General features: G+C 38.5%; 1 protein-coding gene across 3 annotated transcripts in view; it reads right to left on the bottom strand.

Annotated features, from left to right (window-relative positions):
- Positions 1 to 564: 564 nt before the first annotated feature.
- CYLD (CYLD lysine 63 deubiquitinase) overlaps positions 565 to 16979 on the bottom strand; it is a 33547-nt gene continuing 17132 nt past the window's right edge. For all 3 annotated transcript variants that reach the window (XM_019505696.1, XM_019505697.1, XM_019505698.1), the window contains exons 8-17: positions 15824 to 15989; positions 14838 to 14979; positions 14302 to 14424; positions 12482 to 12573; positions 11358 to 11424; positions 9019 to 9151; positions 8186 to 8294; positions 6407 to 6525; positions 5447 to 5663; positions 565 to 3815 (exon numbers count right to left, since the gene is read on the bottom strand). In XM_019505696.1, the coding sequence (XP_019361241.1) occupies positions 3631 to 3815; positions 5447 to 5663; positions 6407 to 6525; positions 8186 to 8294; positions 9019 to 9151; positions 11358 to 11424; positions 12482 to 12573; positions 14302 to 14424; positions 14838 to 14979; positions 15824 to 15989 (1353 nt within the window). In that variant the 3' untranslated portion in view covers positions 565 to 3630. The remainder of the gene's footprint in view (positions 3816 to 5446; positions 5664 to 6406; positions 6526 to 8185; positions 8295 to 9018; positions 9152 to 11357; positions 11425 to 12481; positions 12574 to 14301; positions 14425 to 14837; positions 14980 to 15823; positions 15990 to 16979) is intronic.

The raw sequence follows: 16979 nt of genomic DNA, 5'->3' as shown, positions 1-16979 counted from the left end.
CCCCCCACCCACCCAAGTCACTCTAATGGAGAGAACACTGACCAGAGAAGCGGAGGCCAGGGGGAGGGAAGGTTGGTATGCACCCCACCTCTCCTGGCTACTCCAACCATCCCCTATCAGGAAGCACCAGAGCCTGGATAAGCTCTGCATGGATGCTGCTTGCAAAAATGGGGCTCAGGGGGGTGGGGGGGAAGGGAGGCACTTGTAGAGGGTGTTTCTTCTACTCCCACTGCTCACCCTACCTCTTAAGTGCCCACCTCTATCACCCCATGCTGATCACAGTCCATCTCAGTTTAGCAGACTCTTAAATTACTGAGTCTGACTGGAGATTCTTTCTTATACTAACGTGGGACTGTAAGGTGGAATGGCCTGAATGGCCATGTCCATTTAGTAAGCACAGCACACTCCCTGGAGGGAGTGATTACAGACTTAGCTAGAGAGATTGCATCTCCCATGTAAGGTCTGGAAGCCATGCTACCAGTTCCCCTTGACCTGAAAATAGAACAAGGTATAGCAGCAGCAGCACCAAGAGAGTTGGGGAGAAAGGACACTACCGGCAACCTGTAGGGTGCACATTTTATTTCCCAGAACCAACAACAGAACAGGCTAAAAGGGGCATTGTAGTGTCACTACATGTCACTACCGGGTCCTACTGGGTGAGTACATTAATCACCTTGCTCAACAACAACTCTCTATTATCAGGGCAAATTTGAAGGCTCAGGCTAGCAAAACCTTCCAAGGCAGAAAAAGGCACTCTCCCTACACCTGGGTGGGTTGCATGCTTTGCTTGGTGCATGTGCTCCATTGTAGTTAAAGAAGTATGCATGCAAGGGTGCCTGGGGCTAAAAGGGAGTACAACACACTATTGCTCTGTGGACCTAAAAGCTGTGAGCTTGGTGTAGGGCCCTGCCCTTAGCAGGGAGGAGCTGTTAGGAGGCTGCATAGGCTGGTCACCCTAGGCATCTGCTTTATGTACTTCAGCTCCTGGTGTCACTGCTACAACAGCACCCATAACCATACAAAGAACCATAGACTGACTTCAGTAAACCTGCCAAATTGAGGGGTGGGTCCATTTGAAACTCATTCTGGGAATAAAGGCCATTCTTATGGCCTAGGGCAGCATAGCGAGCAATGCCCATCCTAGTGTGACACGGATGATGCACTGAGGCTAGGAACAGATGCCGCACAAGTTGTGCTTGTGTTTTTCTTGGAACGCGTATCCCCCTTTCAGTCAAGGTCAGCAAGTGGTTGAAAGCACTGCTACTTCTCTACCTAGTATTGATTCAACAATGCAGCCCCAGGACAACTTTTCTGACACACTTCACAAAGTCCCAGGATAAACTGTTAGTACTTTTTATCTCATGAACGTTTTTAGGATTTGTCTTAGAACAACAGACACAGACATCTGAACAACTGTACTTTATGCCAGAAGAAAATGGTCTATTCTGTAACAAATATAATAAAGGTGGTAGGCAAAATTAGTAAACAAGTGGCTGGGGCAGGTCATAGTAACAGTTCCCTGTGTTGGTATAGTTTGTGTTTTACATACAATGATAGCAGGTGCTATTCTCGCTGGACCCAAGCCCTGCTCTCTGCTCCTGGCCTTCAAAAGGGGTGCCTGTTGACTCCTAGTTAGTCTAGGAAGCACAAAGGGTAGATGCATTCAACAAACTGATATCTGTACCCTTTCACAAATTTGTCATCTAGTGTAGTGATAATCCAGGAAGAAAAAGATGGGAGCAGGAAATAAACAGGTCACTTCTGGCTGAGATACAAGGCACAGTCTTATGATAATACACAGGGATTCCCAGCCACCCAAAATGTTCTACGTCCAAACTTCACCTCATAGTAAAGTTATTGCACATTTTTCAAGGTGTAAAAGTTAACACAAAATTTTAGATATTACTTGTACATCATGTGTCTGATCAGATTTGCCCATGCAGTGAAGTCAACTTACTATGTTGTAAACATGTTCTGTGTGCATCTTGCAAAGCTTTTTTTTCATTAACTACTGTTACATTTTCCCATACATCCTTCTATAATTCCAACCTTCTGCTCATCACCTGCATACTTAACTTTAGCGCACAGGTTTAGTCTTCCAGGTAGCGCAGTACAATTTTCAAACCCTAGCACAGATCAATCAGTGTTGAGGGCAGGGGGAGGGGTGCCTACCTTTTGCGGTCAAAAATTAGTCATGTATTTACAACAGGATCATCAATTCTTATAGCCTTAAAAACAGTGTACTGATACCAAAATATTCATTTTAAATGATACAGTACTTTATCTGTTTTGTTTTCCATCCATCCTTTTTACAGAGTTGATCCCAGAGAAACAGTTACTCATATAAAACAAGTCTTAAAATATACACTACACCCATAATAATGCAATGTATAACCTATTAATTTTCACACCATCCAGATTTTGCTGTACATATTTTAGACAAAAATAGGATTTCACTGCAAATAAGATTTTAGGTTTCCAAGTAAAATAGCAATTATACACTGTATACATTAGTAATTCATTTTTGTTATGTACTGGGTATCAAGTAAAATATTAACTGCTTTTTTTTAATCTAATTTTGCCTTTCTAAATATTTTTAGCATTTGTTAATGATCCCTTAGCAGGCAGCAGCTTAATGCACTGTAAAACAGGCCATGTGTCAGCTTCACATAAGGACTTCAGATTCTGCTTTCATAACACTCCCTGAAGCTATAAAACTATTTCATTGTTCAGTCTGCCATCCACTCACTCCTATATAATTTATTGTTCCGTTCCACAGAAGTTTTATTTATAAAAAGACACTTAAAAATAGATTTGTAGTTTACATATATCTACTTTTACGTTGAACATTTTAAATATATTGCCCCTCTCTCCAAAGAAAAAATAGCATATACCAAAGGAAGGTTTGTTTGATTTTCACAAGTAAAAGATGAATTCATAGGGACACGATGATTTCTGAGGGCATGGGGTGTGGAAGCTTAGAATCCACAAAAGTACACAGCTAAGGGTTAACAAAAACCACACAAAAGTAACTACTTTAAAATTAGCCTCATTAAAAGCCAAAAATATTCCTTTCTGAAGGCAACTGTTAGCTACAGAGCTACAAAAACTACCCAGAGATTCATCATCCTTGGTCCACAGAAATACACTGAGCAAATACACACAGCATATATGTTTACATTCTCAATGGACTAAGGAGGTTTCTCCTTTTACAATTTAACTTTTAACAATTTCAAAATCTATATATATATATATATATATATATATATATAGATATCCATCTATCCACCTATACAGACAGACAGACAGATAGATATAAATATCTATATAAGTAGATATAAAATGAATGCACTTAACTTAAAGCTTTAGATTTTAGTAACATCATTTAGACTTTGTTTATAAAACAAACAGACACAAGCACACTTCCTAGAGTGCAAAATGCTTCAATACTTCAACAACAAAACATCACACTGTTTTTAAAATATTAATTCATTTGTTCTAGGAGTCAGCTCTTCCCCTTATCGTAGCATCCATTGCCAGCAACGGTTGCATCCAAACAAACTAAGGAGTACAGCAAATGCAACAGTAGAAATCCGCATACAGTTCCTTCTCTAGTCCAGAGGATGGTGTTCATTTGTACAAGCTCATGGTTGGGCTTTGATACATGCACATATAAGCATCACAAAGTAATCTTCGTGCACATCCTTGAATTTTTCGGGAATCCAGTGAATGCAGTTCTTCTAGAGACATTTTTAAGTACTCTCCAACTTCTGGGCACGGGGTAACTTGAGGAATGTTAAAGCCATTCTGGCCTCCTTTTGCAGAGAAAGCAAGAAGAGAAACAAGATTAGGTTAGAATTTGAAGCACTCCCTTCATCATCATATGGTGCTTTGAGACAGACTCGCCTGCTCTTAGAAGAGCCAATTAAACATCTAAACGGGGCTACTGTGGGTTTCAATAATTTCTGGAATAGGTCTAACACTTCCCATCCCTCCCTCCAAGACCTGCAACTCCCATAGCAGGATTTTGTAATCTTATGGAAACCTCAAATACAAATGTAAAATTAGGCTTAAATTACCTTCATCCTAATCATGTGCATAAACCATGAATTATTATATGAATTGGTCTAGCTAGTACAAGGACTTCACAGTACAGTCAAACATCACTTTTGTACAGCAGAAAAAGCCAGAAGCAACATCTTAATAACTTTCCTTCAGCTAACGGGATTTTAATCAGGTGTGCTGAAATAATCCTGCTCAGAAATAATCCTGGTCACAAAAAAGTATGGGGGTAAGAAAATTAACATCTCAATCAAATTGTGCTGGATGCTATGTATATTCTATCAGATTATGTTTTTATTCCTGTTCTCACAAATCAGACAGAAAATTGTAAAATGATACAGATTCTACTTGCACATCATCCAAGCTGCTAACAGACCACCAAGTACATCATGATGTGCACAAGCAACTGTGCTCGACTTTCAGGTCCCAGGACAAGTACGTAAAGCTCTTGGACAGAAAAAGGGTTTACACCTCTGCTAAAATAAACAAAATCAAGTAGAAAAATGAGCTTCCGGACTGCTGTTTTTCTAAGTCACTTTTCAGAGGACAGCACCATCTGAAGGAAGATGGTCACATAGCTTTGACCAGCAGGAACATAGTTACTGAATGACTAAAATGTGAGCTGCATTCTTGAACTAATTAAAAAAAAAAAACCCTAAAGTCACACTGACAGCTCTGAAGCATTTCAGAACAAAGCTCAACAGCCTTCTGGATGTAAGAAGATAAAGGAAGCTTTGATCCTATGGCAGCATCTCATCCACAGCAGGAAACAAGATTCCTACTTCTCACTCTCCCCAAAGAGAAAAAAAAAACAAAACAAACAAAAAACCTGAACTAGCAAATACAGTCTCAAGATTTCTGCATGCCAACAACACCATCCTCAGGAGGCTCTGACTTGTATCTATTACTCTGATTCTCTAAGGCACTAGTACACAACGCACTGTCCTCAGTTCACCACCATTTAATGAAAGACTAACTGAGAGAATGTTAACATCAATGGAACAGAATGTTGTTAGTGGATAATGGCCTCCCACTGCTAACTAACCAGAGACACCTTCAAAGCAGTTGGCACTGATTCTGCACTACAAAGACTATTTCTATTATACCAAACACAGCTACAGTTTGAGTCATTTAGAGTCTGCTACATTCTGGAACAGAGAAAAATGACAGTTGCACTATTTAATAATTATATGATGTACTATGTATCTTGGCATTTGAGAGAGCTTCTATTTAGAACTCATGGCATATTTAAACAAGTACATGTTTTGTTACTGGAAAACTTCTGAAGTCACATATTCAGGAAATAACCTATGAGTGAGTTTAAATTTCAAACACAGAAGCAAAAAAAGACCATTTAATAAGGGAAAACAAATTAATGATATACCATCCCGATCTGCCATGCTATCAAAGAAGAGCCAGGCGGAGTCATCTCTCCCATATTTAACAAATGCTACATAGTGGCTTGTTTCTATGCAGAGAACAGCAAACAACTCCATTTTCTGGCATGGGATACATCCATGTCTCCAATCCCAGTCTGGTAGATCTTTAGGAAGTGACAATGGATTGAATTTATGATTTTGTCTCCTGGGATGAAGGTGAACCTACAGTTAGATCAAAGTTAAAAAAAAAAAAAAAAGTTAGTTTTTGGGGGGGGGGGGGAAGAGGGAACTTTCCATTTTAGTTTTGGCCTCTCCCCATGCTGGTCTCACCAGTGTGGCTAGAAGGGCCAACTATAGAGAAGAAGGGAGTTCAATTCCAGACATATTCAGTGCTTGTCATCTCCATGCAGACTTACAGAAGTCAACCTCCAATAAAAACGCTGTCAATGGTGACACCTTCCCCTGGGAACTGAATCAAGACCATGATGGTTTCATGCATGCCAAATAGGTACTAGACAACTAAATTTTCAGTCACTGCCACCTAAAGCCAAGTGTGAACCAGTAAGAGAATGTTAAAAGTATTTTCTTCTTTTAAAATGTAATATAAACTAGTAAGGTAAGGAATTCTGACAAGCCTAGATTACTGCTTTCCCATCACAGGCTCACAAAGCTGGACTGTAGGATTGCCAGATGCTATGGTAAATGCTGTGCAAAAATAGTTAAGGGTCTGCTAAACATCCCGAACAGGAGCTTTACTTTGCTAATGATGCCTGTACCCTGGTAAAAGCCTAATAAAAAAGAACTTTTAAAGTTTCATACTTGCTCTCTTGTAGCAGTCAGTGCTTTCAGATATTACTATAGCATCCCAAGCTAGTTAAAGAATCATTGAGAGAGAGAGCTCATACACTTGTGTGCAGACACAGGAAAGAAAAAAAAAATAAAACAAATCCCCTTCTCCAGCTTACTTGTGTGTTGCAGGTTTTACAAAACTGCTTGATTTTGCCAGCAGAAATGTCAGTATCTTCATAACATTCTCTACATTCAAACATCGCAAGTCCTCCACATATACGGCATTGTCGAGGAGCTGCATTTTTGTAATATAAAAAGATACAATTGACGTTTCTTTTCAAGATTATATTTTTAATTAAAAATAGATTATTTCAAATGGAGATAATCTAGATGAAGCCAGTCAAAGTCAACATCACTAATTAAACAAATTAGATCAAAGTAGAGAGAGGGACGCTGTTCCACAGTAACCATTTTGTGCTTGTGCTTCTTTCCTGCAGTAAATGAAACTGAACTGGGGCAAGTTGACCATCATTTAACTCAGGTTAAGATGTCCTACCTTTGCTTCCATTATTGGATAGAAATGGGCAAAGAAAATAGAAACCATAGAACAGACAGCATGCAAGAAGTCTCTCCCCTTCTTTTGTAACTATATTAATTTGTTCCCTCCATCTTCTAGTAGAAAGCAGCAGAAATAAACCTTACTAAATCCCAATTTCAGAAGTGCAGTTGACGAATATGTAACAGTCAAACACATTTGTAAAAAAGGGTTGCAAGTTATTATCACAAATTGTCTTCCCTTATCAATCCACTGGGCGTTATATTATTTAACCCAGCTTGGCATTTAGCTCTATCCAAAACCAAAACAAGATGCCATGCAACTTGAAAGGCCACAATGAAGATACTTAGAAATGTGTTTTAAAATGTTTAGTTGAGGACATTTGGAGTGATTTCAATTCATTTAGAAATGAGTGTTCTTCCCTGAGTTGCACAGAATAACAGACATTACATACATTTTGTACAAGAGGTGACTAACAGTGCAAAAAGATAGTCATCCTAGCCCTTCCAATGTAAACACAAACATGTATCAACAGCTAAAAAGATTACTACTACATGCTTAAAGTTGGCACTTTAGCATCCATTGTTTTTTCCCCAATTTAAAAAGGTGCTGATGAATATTTTTCTATTTTCATAAAGATAAAGAATACTTTTCCTTTTGTGAAATAAAAAATAAATAAAATCAAGCCAACTTTGACCAAACTTCATGAAAAAGGGAAAAAGGCACCAGGTACAGAGTAGTGTGCAATGAACTCGGACATTTTAAAAATCAGTAGATCACTAAAGTTCAAGCACATCAAAGAAATGACGAAAGGCAAACGGGGATCATCCACAGACTGCAAGAAACCATTCAAAATTACCTGCAGTTCCACAATATTTTATTCTTGTGTTGATAGTAACACACCTTACATTTGAACTGTCCTTAAAAGTCAAAATACTGAGAACTCTAACTTTGACTATGGCCTGAAGTCAGAAGTATGGGAACTTTTACATGTGCTCCAGAGGATAGGCGCACGTGACACTTTAATTAGAGCAGCTCTCAGAGCCACTCTAATTAACGTGCTGCTGCATCTCCTGTATCAGCGTCCCCATGCTTTAAAATGGCAGTGGGGGCATCTGAACTAAAGCTCATTTAAGGAGCTTTAGTTCAAGCGCCCCCACCATTTTTAAGCGCAGGGACACTGATACACGAGATGCAGGTGGCTGCTGGAGTGCAGCAACTGGAATTCCAGAGCATCGGAGCAGCCTATATTCACAAGAGATCTCATTTTAAACAGCTAAAAGTTCAGTTTTCCAAGAATGAAACGATCAAAATGTTCATCCTAAAATGAGTCACATTAAAAATGTAGAAAGATGCTAAATATAAACTTTACACATGGCCAATAGTTGTTTATACTTACTGTCTTCAAGTAAGTCTGTTATATTTAACTCCAGAGAAGGAAAAATTTTGTTGAACATCTTGAAGTCCTTTCCAAATCGAGGCATCTGAATAATCAGACATGAGGGTGCCTAAGAAAAGTTTCAAAATGTGATTTAGATCTTACAAGTTTCATATACATATTTGGTCTAATTTGTACATTTTGTAAGTTGTCACCTAAAATCCTATAAACTTATAACTGTGTCCCACATTTTTAAAGTCAAATAAGTCACCTGTTTAAGTATCAGCCAACACATAATAAAAATAATTTAATGTTTACAATAACACTGATCCTCTGAGAGATTTTCGATTTAAAGGAAAACTCAAATCTATTCATTGCAGTAGGTACTAGGCATGCATGCTTAAACCAACCATGGACTAACTCCCTCCTCTAAAAAGCCATCCTATTAAAAATACTATAAAGAAATCTCAATTCTTTAATCCTCTGTAAAACAAAATGATTCGCAAAAGAAGATTACTAATTATTTATATATCAAAATATTTTAATAACTACAAACTTAAGCCATAAATCCAAGTCCCTTTGATTCTGTTAATACACACACATTTTATATATAAAATCTTTTCAGAGTGTTTAATAAAAGAAATCTAGTGTCATGGTAATCTTCTGACACCAGCAGTTCACTACTATCCTCCTCAAGCACTAACACATTTTCCACTAATATCAATAATTCCCTCTTCCCAACACTCAAGACACTCAACACTCAAAAAGACACCATAAAAATCTCCTTTTAATAAGAACTGTTTAAACAATTGTGACCTTGTAATAAAAGTTACGAAGTATGAACTATAACCAACCTCTGCAAACTTCAAGTTGCTATTGATGAAAGACCATTCCAATAACTGCTGAATTGTTGGAACGCCAACTTTTTCATTTTTGTCCATAAAAATTTGATAGAAGTAACAATCTTGCACTTTTTGACCTGCTGATCTAAGAATACAGATAAAATATATCTTCAAAATATTGGAATTTTTAACAATACAGTTGAATTGTAATTTGAGGCTGTTCTTACCATACAGAAGAAATCCATTGCATACCATCCATTCCCTTTTTAACATACTTGTATTTTTTACAGATTGTAAAATGTTAATATTTTTAGATTGCCCTCAAAAAATGTTATGGAAAGTTGCATCTAAGCAAAGTTCGAGTTGAGCTCAGGAAATGTTTTGGGTTTGTTTGGTTTTTTTGTTTTGCAGTAAGGTCTATGCAAAGCATCAGAAACAGATACTCTACAGCAGTCTTTGTTGTGAAATCTGAGAAAACATGCAAGTAAAGTAAGTTAGAAAAAAGCCCAAAGAAAGTAAATCTGGAGAAGAGTGAAACCAAAGTACCACAGGGAAACTGTAAAGTTAATATAGGGCTGAAACATATTTTGTTCCAACACAAAGTGTTCTCAGTTTTATATTTTTGATTTTTTTTTGGTTGAATTACACCAAAGTAAAGTTTTAAAGGGAAATGTTTCTATTTGGAAAATCAAAATGAAATACTTTATTTTAAGATCACACATGGTCCACAAAATTTTACATCAATGGTCTCAATATTTCGCCCAATTCTAACCACAAAATCAAATCGCATCCTCCTGAAGTAAATCTGCAAGAGGGCATGCAGAGTACCCAAGAACCTGTAATATTCACATGGGAAAAAAAGAGCATGTGAGAAAACTTAGTCCCCAGTCCCACAGACATCAGAGGAAAGAAGTTAAAGATGGAGCTGCTTCATTACAGTTGGGCAATGTGATTGTCAGGCTCTCCAAGTGCCATGTTGTCATTAATCTCTCAACACCAGAATGCAAAATAAAAGCTGCTCATTCCAACTTTAGCCTTTTTTGAACTCAGACCTAGAGTGGTGGCCACAGCACGTGTGTGTTGACCAGGATCTGCCACTATTTTCTAACAGCATTTTCTATAAAGTACTAAATATTTCCTTAGCTCCTTTCAGCAAAGGGCTGACAAAAGACCAGGGAATCTCAAGCAAATCCGAAGTAGGAAAGAAGAAATCTCCTGCTCCACAGTGTGCCTCCTCATCTCCCACCCCTCAAGCCTTAGAGAATTTCTCTCTCTGGAAGCCCCACAGGAGAAGGCTATAGTAGATTTAAGGAACATCAACAGCAGATAATGTAGACACCAGAGTTAGCAGTTTGCCCCGTTTGAGAAGCAGGACAAATTAGCCCATGCTGATCTTCATGCTGCTGTAGTTAGAGACTTTGTAAAACTGACTGAGATACTGCCACACTACATGGCAGGCTGCAATATAATGCCCTTCGTTATCTCAACCCCAAAGTTGCAAGGCAACTCAGGATTTATTGCAGTCCCTGTAAGAAGAGCAGTTCCCAGTGAAAGAAACTATTGAAAAATTCTCCTGCCTAATGAAATTTTCTAAGCAACCTAGCCTACATGAAACTAGGCTAGGTTGCTGTATGGAAGCTTTAGGCCCTCTGCACAACAGCTCCTATATCCCACTAAACCTGCAAATCTTTGCATATGTAAGTGATGACTCCTTACCAAAACAAGGTTTGGGGCAAAATGGACCCCCACTGTGCTATTTCTAAAGGAAGAATGAAGAAGAAACTTCAAGATGATTTTCAGAATTCTCTCTCTGCTATATAAAAAACAACATTCACAAAAAATAATTAGGTCCTACAATTTTACAAACCCTGAATGCATGTATTTTTGCAAGAAATAAGCCTTGCTGTCCCTTAAGGCATAGGCTTTTGAATTTTTCTCCTGAAACTCAATTTCCACTGCTTACAAACTGCTTCTGCAGGCTCTGCAGGATCCCCAAACTATAGCCAGATTTAGAAATACACTGTGGTGCTAGCTATGCCAGTACAGGCAGGGCATAGGGAAGGCATAAGTGAACAATAGTTGAGGGGACCACTTTAGTGACCCCAAGAAAACACAGGTCCTTCTGGCTTCTGGGAGCATGTCAGTGGCAGCAGGAAGCAAGACCAATGTGGTCATCAAGTCTCGCTGAGATTACACAAAGTACACATTAAACTGTGGGAGGGAAGCTCCTCAACAGAAGTGACAACCCTCTCTTCAGCCCCTGGCACTGCCCTAGCATTAGTACAGAAAAAATTTAGCTGCAAGAGTTCAACATGTAAATCTTTATTGCTTAGACAAAATGGGCATTTTACCTGATTTTTAACAGTGGTTCTACTCTTAAAATATGATGAAACAAAATATTCAAGAATTCTTCTGGATCTGTGCAAAAATAAAGTCATGTTAGCATGTTAAAGCAGATAAAAATCTCCCAGACAGAGTTCTTAAATAAACTAGGGAATTTTATTCTAAAGGGAATTTAAGTTCATTCCATAAATTTCTGTAGCACAATAGAATTATCATCAAATTATCTCAACTGCCAGATGAACATTAAGTGATATCCCACTTCAAAGGGAGTCATTTGACTCTAAAATTTTCCCTTGAGGAAGAAAACTTCTGCCAGCACAGGAAGTAGGGAAAAGTAAGAGAAAAGGGGGAACAAAAAATAATACAGTATCTGCTAATCTATACAAGGATGTGTACTGTAGTAGAAATGAGGTTTGTCTAAATTGGAAGTTAAGCCACCAATTTAACAGCGAGTAGGCCCCAAGGGGAAATGTGACAGAAGTCAATACCAAAGGAAGGGAAGAGCTGTTTCCTCTCCATTTGTAGCAGAATAGACTGCCACTTTATAGCAGCCCTGAGCTTACTCAAAAAGAAAAAGGTACAATTGTCCAAGAACTAAGTGACTGTGTATCAGATCTTGGTAAAAAAGTCATCTGGGTTTTATTTTTACATATATTTAATTATAAAATGTATTTATGTAATTAAGTGTAAAGTTGAGCTTCTCCAGGAGCACCATAAGAGTAGTTCTTAGGGGAAAATGTGAGTGCAGAATATAAGCCTTATGAACAAGCTCCTGATGGTCATTCCATAGGAACATAATGGCTTTCCTAAGAAGGTCAATACTCCCAGCTTTGTTCACAGTCTTTATTTGTGAGAATCACCCTCCTGCAAGGGAGTTTCAATTTTCTCCTTTACCTGTGGTTATGAAGTGGAGAGACTGCCAGTAGAAAAAAAACTGTTAATTTAGGTTTCCTCATTCACAAGTGACCAGTGCCAGTACCTGTGAATTTTTCAGTTACCTACCCCAAATCAAAGCTTTGAAACTACAAAGAGTTATTTATATAGCTTAACCTATATTTAATTGTATTTTATGTTATGTCAATCCCTTCTTACTGCAATTCCTCCCCATATAGGTGGAAAAAAAATGACTTACCTTTTTCCTCAGAAGTAAATCCTGATGCAGCCTCAACTTTTTCCAATATTTTCCTCAGTTTCATTATTTTAGTGGCGCACACATACCCATATCTAAAGAAAGGAATTGGTGTAATGAATAATTAGCTAATCCTTCACATTAATACCCAAAGGCTTGAACACAGACTTTTTTCTCAACTTTTGTTTACTGACTCCTATACAGTATCTGGTATTCCCCTCTCTCAAACCTAATTGTCAAGACCCTCATTCTTCTCTGGTTTGGCCTCCTATATTTTGGGCACAGCAATGCTGAATTCTGCAGTGCATTACAATTTCTGTGACCGTTTCAAGTAATGTGAAAACATGAAACTTACCATTACAGCATTCCCCATTTTTTCCAAATGATACTTATACATAAAAGTCAGTTTTAAAATGGTTTGCAATTTAAAATTGCAAATGCCTCCGTAATTATTGACATTCCAATATGCCACAGAACATCATGACAACAGCAGATGCCACTGCAGAAGCTGTTCTAATTAGAGAGAGATTCTGACATCTGGGAAAAGGTAATAAGCCATCAGTGGCTGATACCAGTAGGTAGTTGAAGCTTTGGTCATTTAGGTATCCCCATTTTCCCTCCACTTTACATCTTGTGAGAAGGTGACTGGAAGACTTGAAACTTGACAGGGATGAATTATGAAATCCTGCATAGGTGGGGTGCAAACTCAGATACAACTCCTATTCACGTCACAAGTCTCAAGATACTAGGTTTTGTTAACCGTATGTGCTTATGCCCAGGTCACCAATGAGCTAAGCACAGACAACCAAAAATCCCAAGCCTGAATCAATTCAATCTTCTTCACAGGTTAGTGTAAGCTGCATAGACTGAAACGATAAGCAAATGAACAGACATTCACTTTTGATTCTGGAAATGCAGCCATATCCTTGCAGAAGCCAGGGGGCACTAGAGCACAGCTCCCTGCTTGGCTGGAGCAGACAGTTTGGGCCAAGGCTAGCCCTGCCCACCCTGCAAGGGGGGAATGGGGTTGCAGGGGAGGTGCAAAGCATCATGGGATGCTGGGGGACTGCAAGTTATCTTGAATCTGGAGGGGATCTGGGACAGAAGTTCAATAAACTGATTTAACCTAAATCAGTTAAGTTTGATAATACATCCACTGAGGTTCATCGTAAACCAGTTTTAGGCGTTTGGAAAGCAATTTATGTGCACTGAACTTCTGTTGGGTTATAGATCTGAACTGGTTTCCAATCACTTATACCAGTTTGCAGAATTTCTGTTCCTAGCCACAATGTCTACTGTCACTTCCGTGTTTATGCATGGTTTTACTACAGCAAGAGAAGCATGCTTGTTTCCATGTCAAGGAAACGAAGCACTGCTAAAATGTGCTCTTACATGTTTCGTTACACCAAATAGATTAAAAATTACAAGTACTGTTTCTAGTTTTACAAATACTCGAGTAGTAATGGTATTTTCATTTAACTCCTCTGATACATCGCATATGTCAGGAGTAGGTAACCCTCACTACAGGTGCCAGAGCATGGCAAGTGAAGGCATTTTGCTTGGCACGCATGCCTCGGGACAGAGGGTAGGGAAGGGGCCAAGGCTGTGCTGCCACAACAAGGATCAGGCCCCTCATGGCTCCCCTTCACCATCTTCCCCTGGAATGCCAATATCTTACAAGTCAAAGCTGCTGGTGTTTTTGGCACCCTGCGCAAAAACAAGTGCCAACCGCTGATGTAGGCAGTTATGTTTATCATGAAATTTAGACCTGAAAAAAGAAAATCATTGGTTATTTCTGATACTATTTCTATGCTTCTACTTACATCCTAAGAGGATTTACAATCTCTGTCCTCAGTAGCTCTTGAGTTTCACTATAATACTCTACATCGTTCTTTTCTTTAGGTCTAAGTAACACAGTATCCAAAACTGAGCTAAAAGAAAATAAGCTGGAAAAAAAAGAAAAAGAAAAGAAAAAAGTTACTTTCGTTCTGCAAAATAGACAAACTTGCATAGCTAGGAAACGTACCATAACTGAGCAACAGGACAAACCAATAAAGGCAGAAGGAATAAGTAAAGCAGTAAACAAGAAAGGTAAGAACAGAGAATAAAAGAGAGCATATATACATAAACACAGTACTGACTGGCTACCAGTAAAGGATTCAAATTAAGAAGTTATTTATCCCCATCAGTGAATATAACACAATACACATTCAGCCACCAATCTGATCCAAGTGAGTTCCACTTATTTAAAATAAACAGGTGACATCCCAGGTCACTCAGCAACAAAGCAAGACATACTATGTTTGTAACATTCCTCCCACTCATTCCACATTATAGGATGCACAAAATACATACATACCAGAATAAGGTGGAATCCAAGTAACAGGAGTTGTAATGACCCTGAATCCCTTTCTTCTTTCCAATCATCGTCTCTAAGCCTTCTTTTTCCATTTTTGGGGGAGTGTTTTCTTCCACCACTTCACTTAAGTATCCTCCAAAGGCTGAAATTTTTTTTTTTCAAAAAGTCACTAAGGAAACTCAAATACTACCTCCACCGAGATTTTCCTAACAAGTGTTTAGTAACCAAATCATTTCTTCAAGTGAAAAAATACCACAGTCCTTTCTAATCCTAGAATATCATTCATTGTGGAATCTGCTTTGAGTAGGGGAAACATAATCCAATGTAGATGGTCCTTAAACCAGGCTGCTAGGGTAGGAGGCCTACTGCACTGAAACAGAGTTTTTACCCAATGCAAATCACTGAGTTTCTCCTTAATTGTTTTTAATTGTTTGTTTGTTTATTTTACATATTCCGTTTCCACAGTCTTTTGATATGAATGTTCAGAAGCTTAATTTCCCTTTGCCAAATGCATCTAATACAAGATAGCATAATGGGGAAGCCTAAATGTTTAAGGATGGAGAGGCTTAGCATCAGATACCAAAGCAGACCGAATCCAATGACACAAGGATATTAACGTTGGCCAGGAAAACATCCCCCATTTTAAATGGTTAAATAAATCCTCAGTAATTCCAAGTGTAAGTACACTGCATGACACACACTAATCATCACCATTATACAATCTTTCAGACTGCAATAGTGAAAAAGGGCTCAGACTTCTTTAAATTAATAAGCATATTTTCTCACTTTAAAGTTTCTGAAAAAATAATTCAGAGAAATGTTACAACTGTATTCTGCATATTACGGTCCACCATTTGCTAAACCAAATGGCCAATATTAGCATTAAAAAAAAAAAAGAAAAAAGAAAAAAAGCTGTGCAATCTGACTGAAACCAGAAACCATGTCAATATCCCATTGTAAATTATTAAGAAAAATATATTTAATACCTAGAGAATTGCAGCGTTCAATCTGGTTGGAAACAGGTTGCAGAGATGCAAACCTAGAATCTGGCCTGCAGCTCTTAAGTTTAACAAAAAGAGCCTTCTTTGGGGCACAAGTGAAGTATCGTGTTCCCTTAAATGTGCCATCTGTACAGCCTGCGCATTCATCTTCCTAAAAAACAAAACAAAAAACCCCACACATGAAAGGGTTTAAACTTTTCATAAGCACCATCGGTTAAAGGGAAAAACAGCTCTAAAAATTGCCATTTCTAAGATTCTGGAGTGAGATGTCTGACAGACTTTCCACCTTACAATCAACTCTATAAAACCTTTCCTAGTGTATAAAAGTTTACTTGGAATGCAATTCAGTTAAAGCTTCAGTTAAGCAGCAATTTGTATTTATTTACATTAATTATGATATCAGCATCCTTCAATTGCTTTGTAGTTACGTAAACTACAGTAGTTTTGGTAACACATTTATTCCATCCAAAATAAATAAAACTTGACCTTTGAATAAGGGGAAACACTATATACACAACCCCATTTTAAACAGACAGCACTTGTATAATCTACAGCAAAACTATCATAATGGTATGCACACAAAAGGAATAATAAAAGTTTCAAAGTCAGAGGGATAACACAGCAAAGAGTAGTCTAGACTTGGACAATGTCCTTTAAATAACTAAGGACTGACACTAAACAGATGTTACGCCTATTAAAGTATGGGCAAGCTTAAAAGCTAAATAAGTTTGTTATAATTTTCCAAGGATAGATTTTAATTATTGGAAGATAGTCTTGAAGTCACCTCTCCCCTCCCCCATCGCTACAGGGGGGCAGGCAGTGGAGAGACAGGTAGTGTGGAGGTTAAGTAGCTTGCCCCTGCTTGTGTCTGCCCCCATGCCACTTCTTCCCCACCCCATTTTACCCTTGCTTCACGCCAACAGCCTCTATCCCCATTTTAGCCTAGGGCACTGAGCATGGCCCCAGCCTAGCCCAGCCCAGCCCAGGTAGCAGCCATGCAAGCTGCGCACCACTGCTACAGGCTGTGCTCAGTACTCCAAGTTGCTGTGTGGGTGGAGCCTGACAGCGTGGTGAAAAGGTAAACTGGGGGAAGGAAAAGGGGCAGGTAGGGGAGCAGAGGCTGTAGTCGGGGGGGGGGGGG

This window comes from Gavialis gangeticus, unplaced genomic scaffold (genome assembly GCF_001723915.1).
Source record: "Gavialis gangeticus isolate Ggan-Ray unplaced genomic scaffold, GavGan_comp1, whole genome shotgun sequence".
Lineage (NCBI taxonomy): Eukaryota > Metazoa > Chordata > Crocodylia > Gavialidae > Gavialis > Gavialis gangeticus.
Note: the sequence above shows the minus strand (reverse complement) of the source record. Positions and strands in the feature narration are given on the sequence as shown.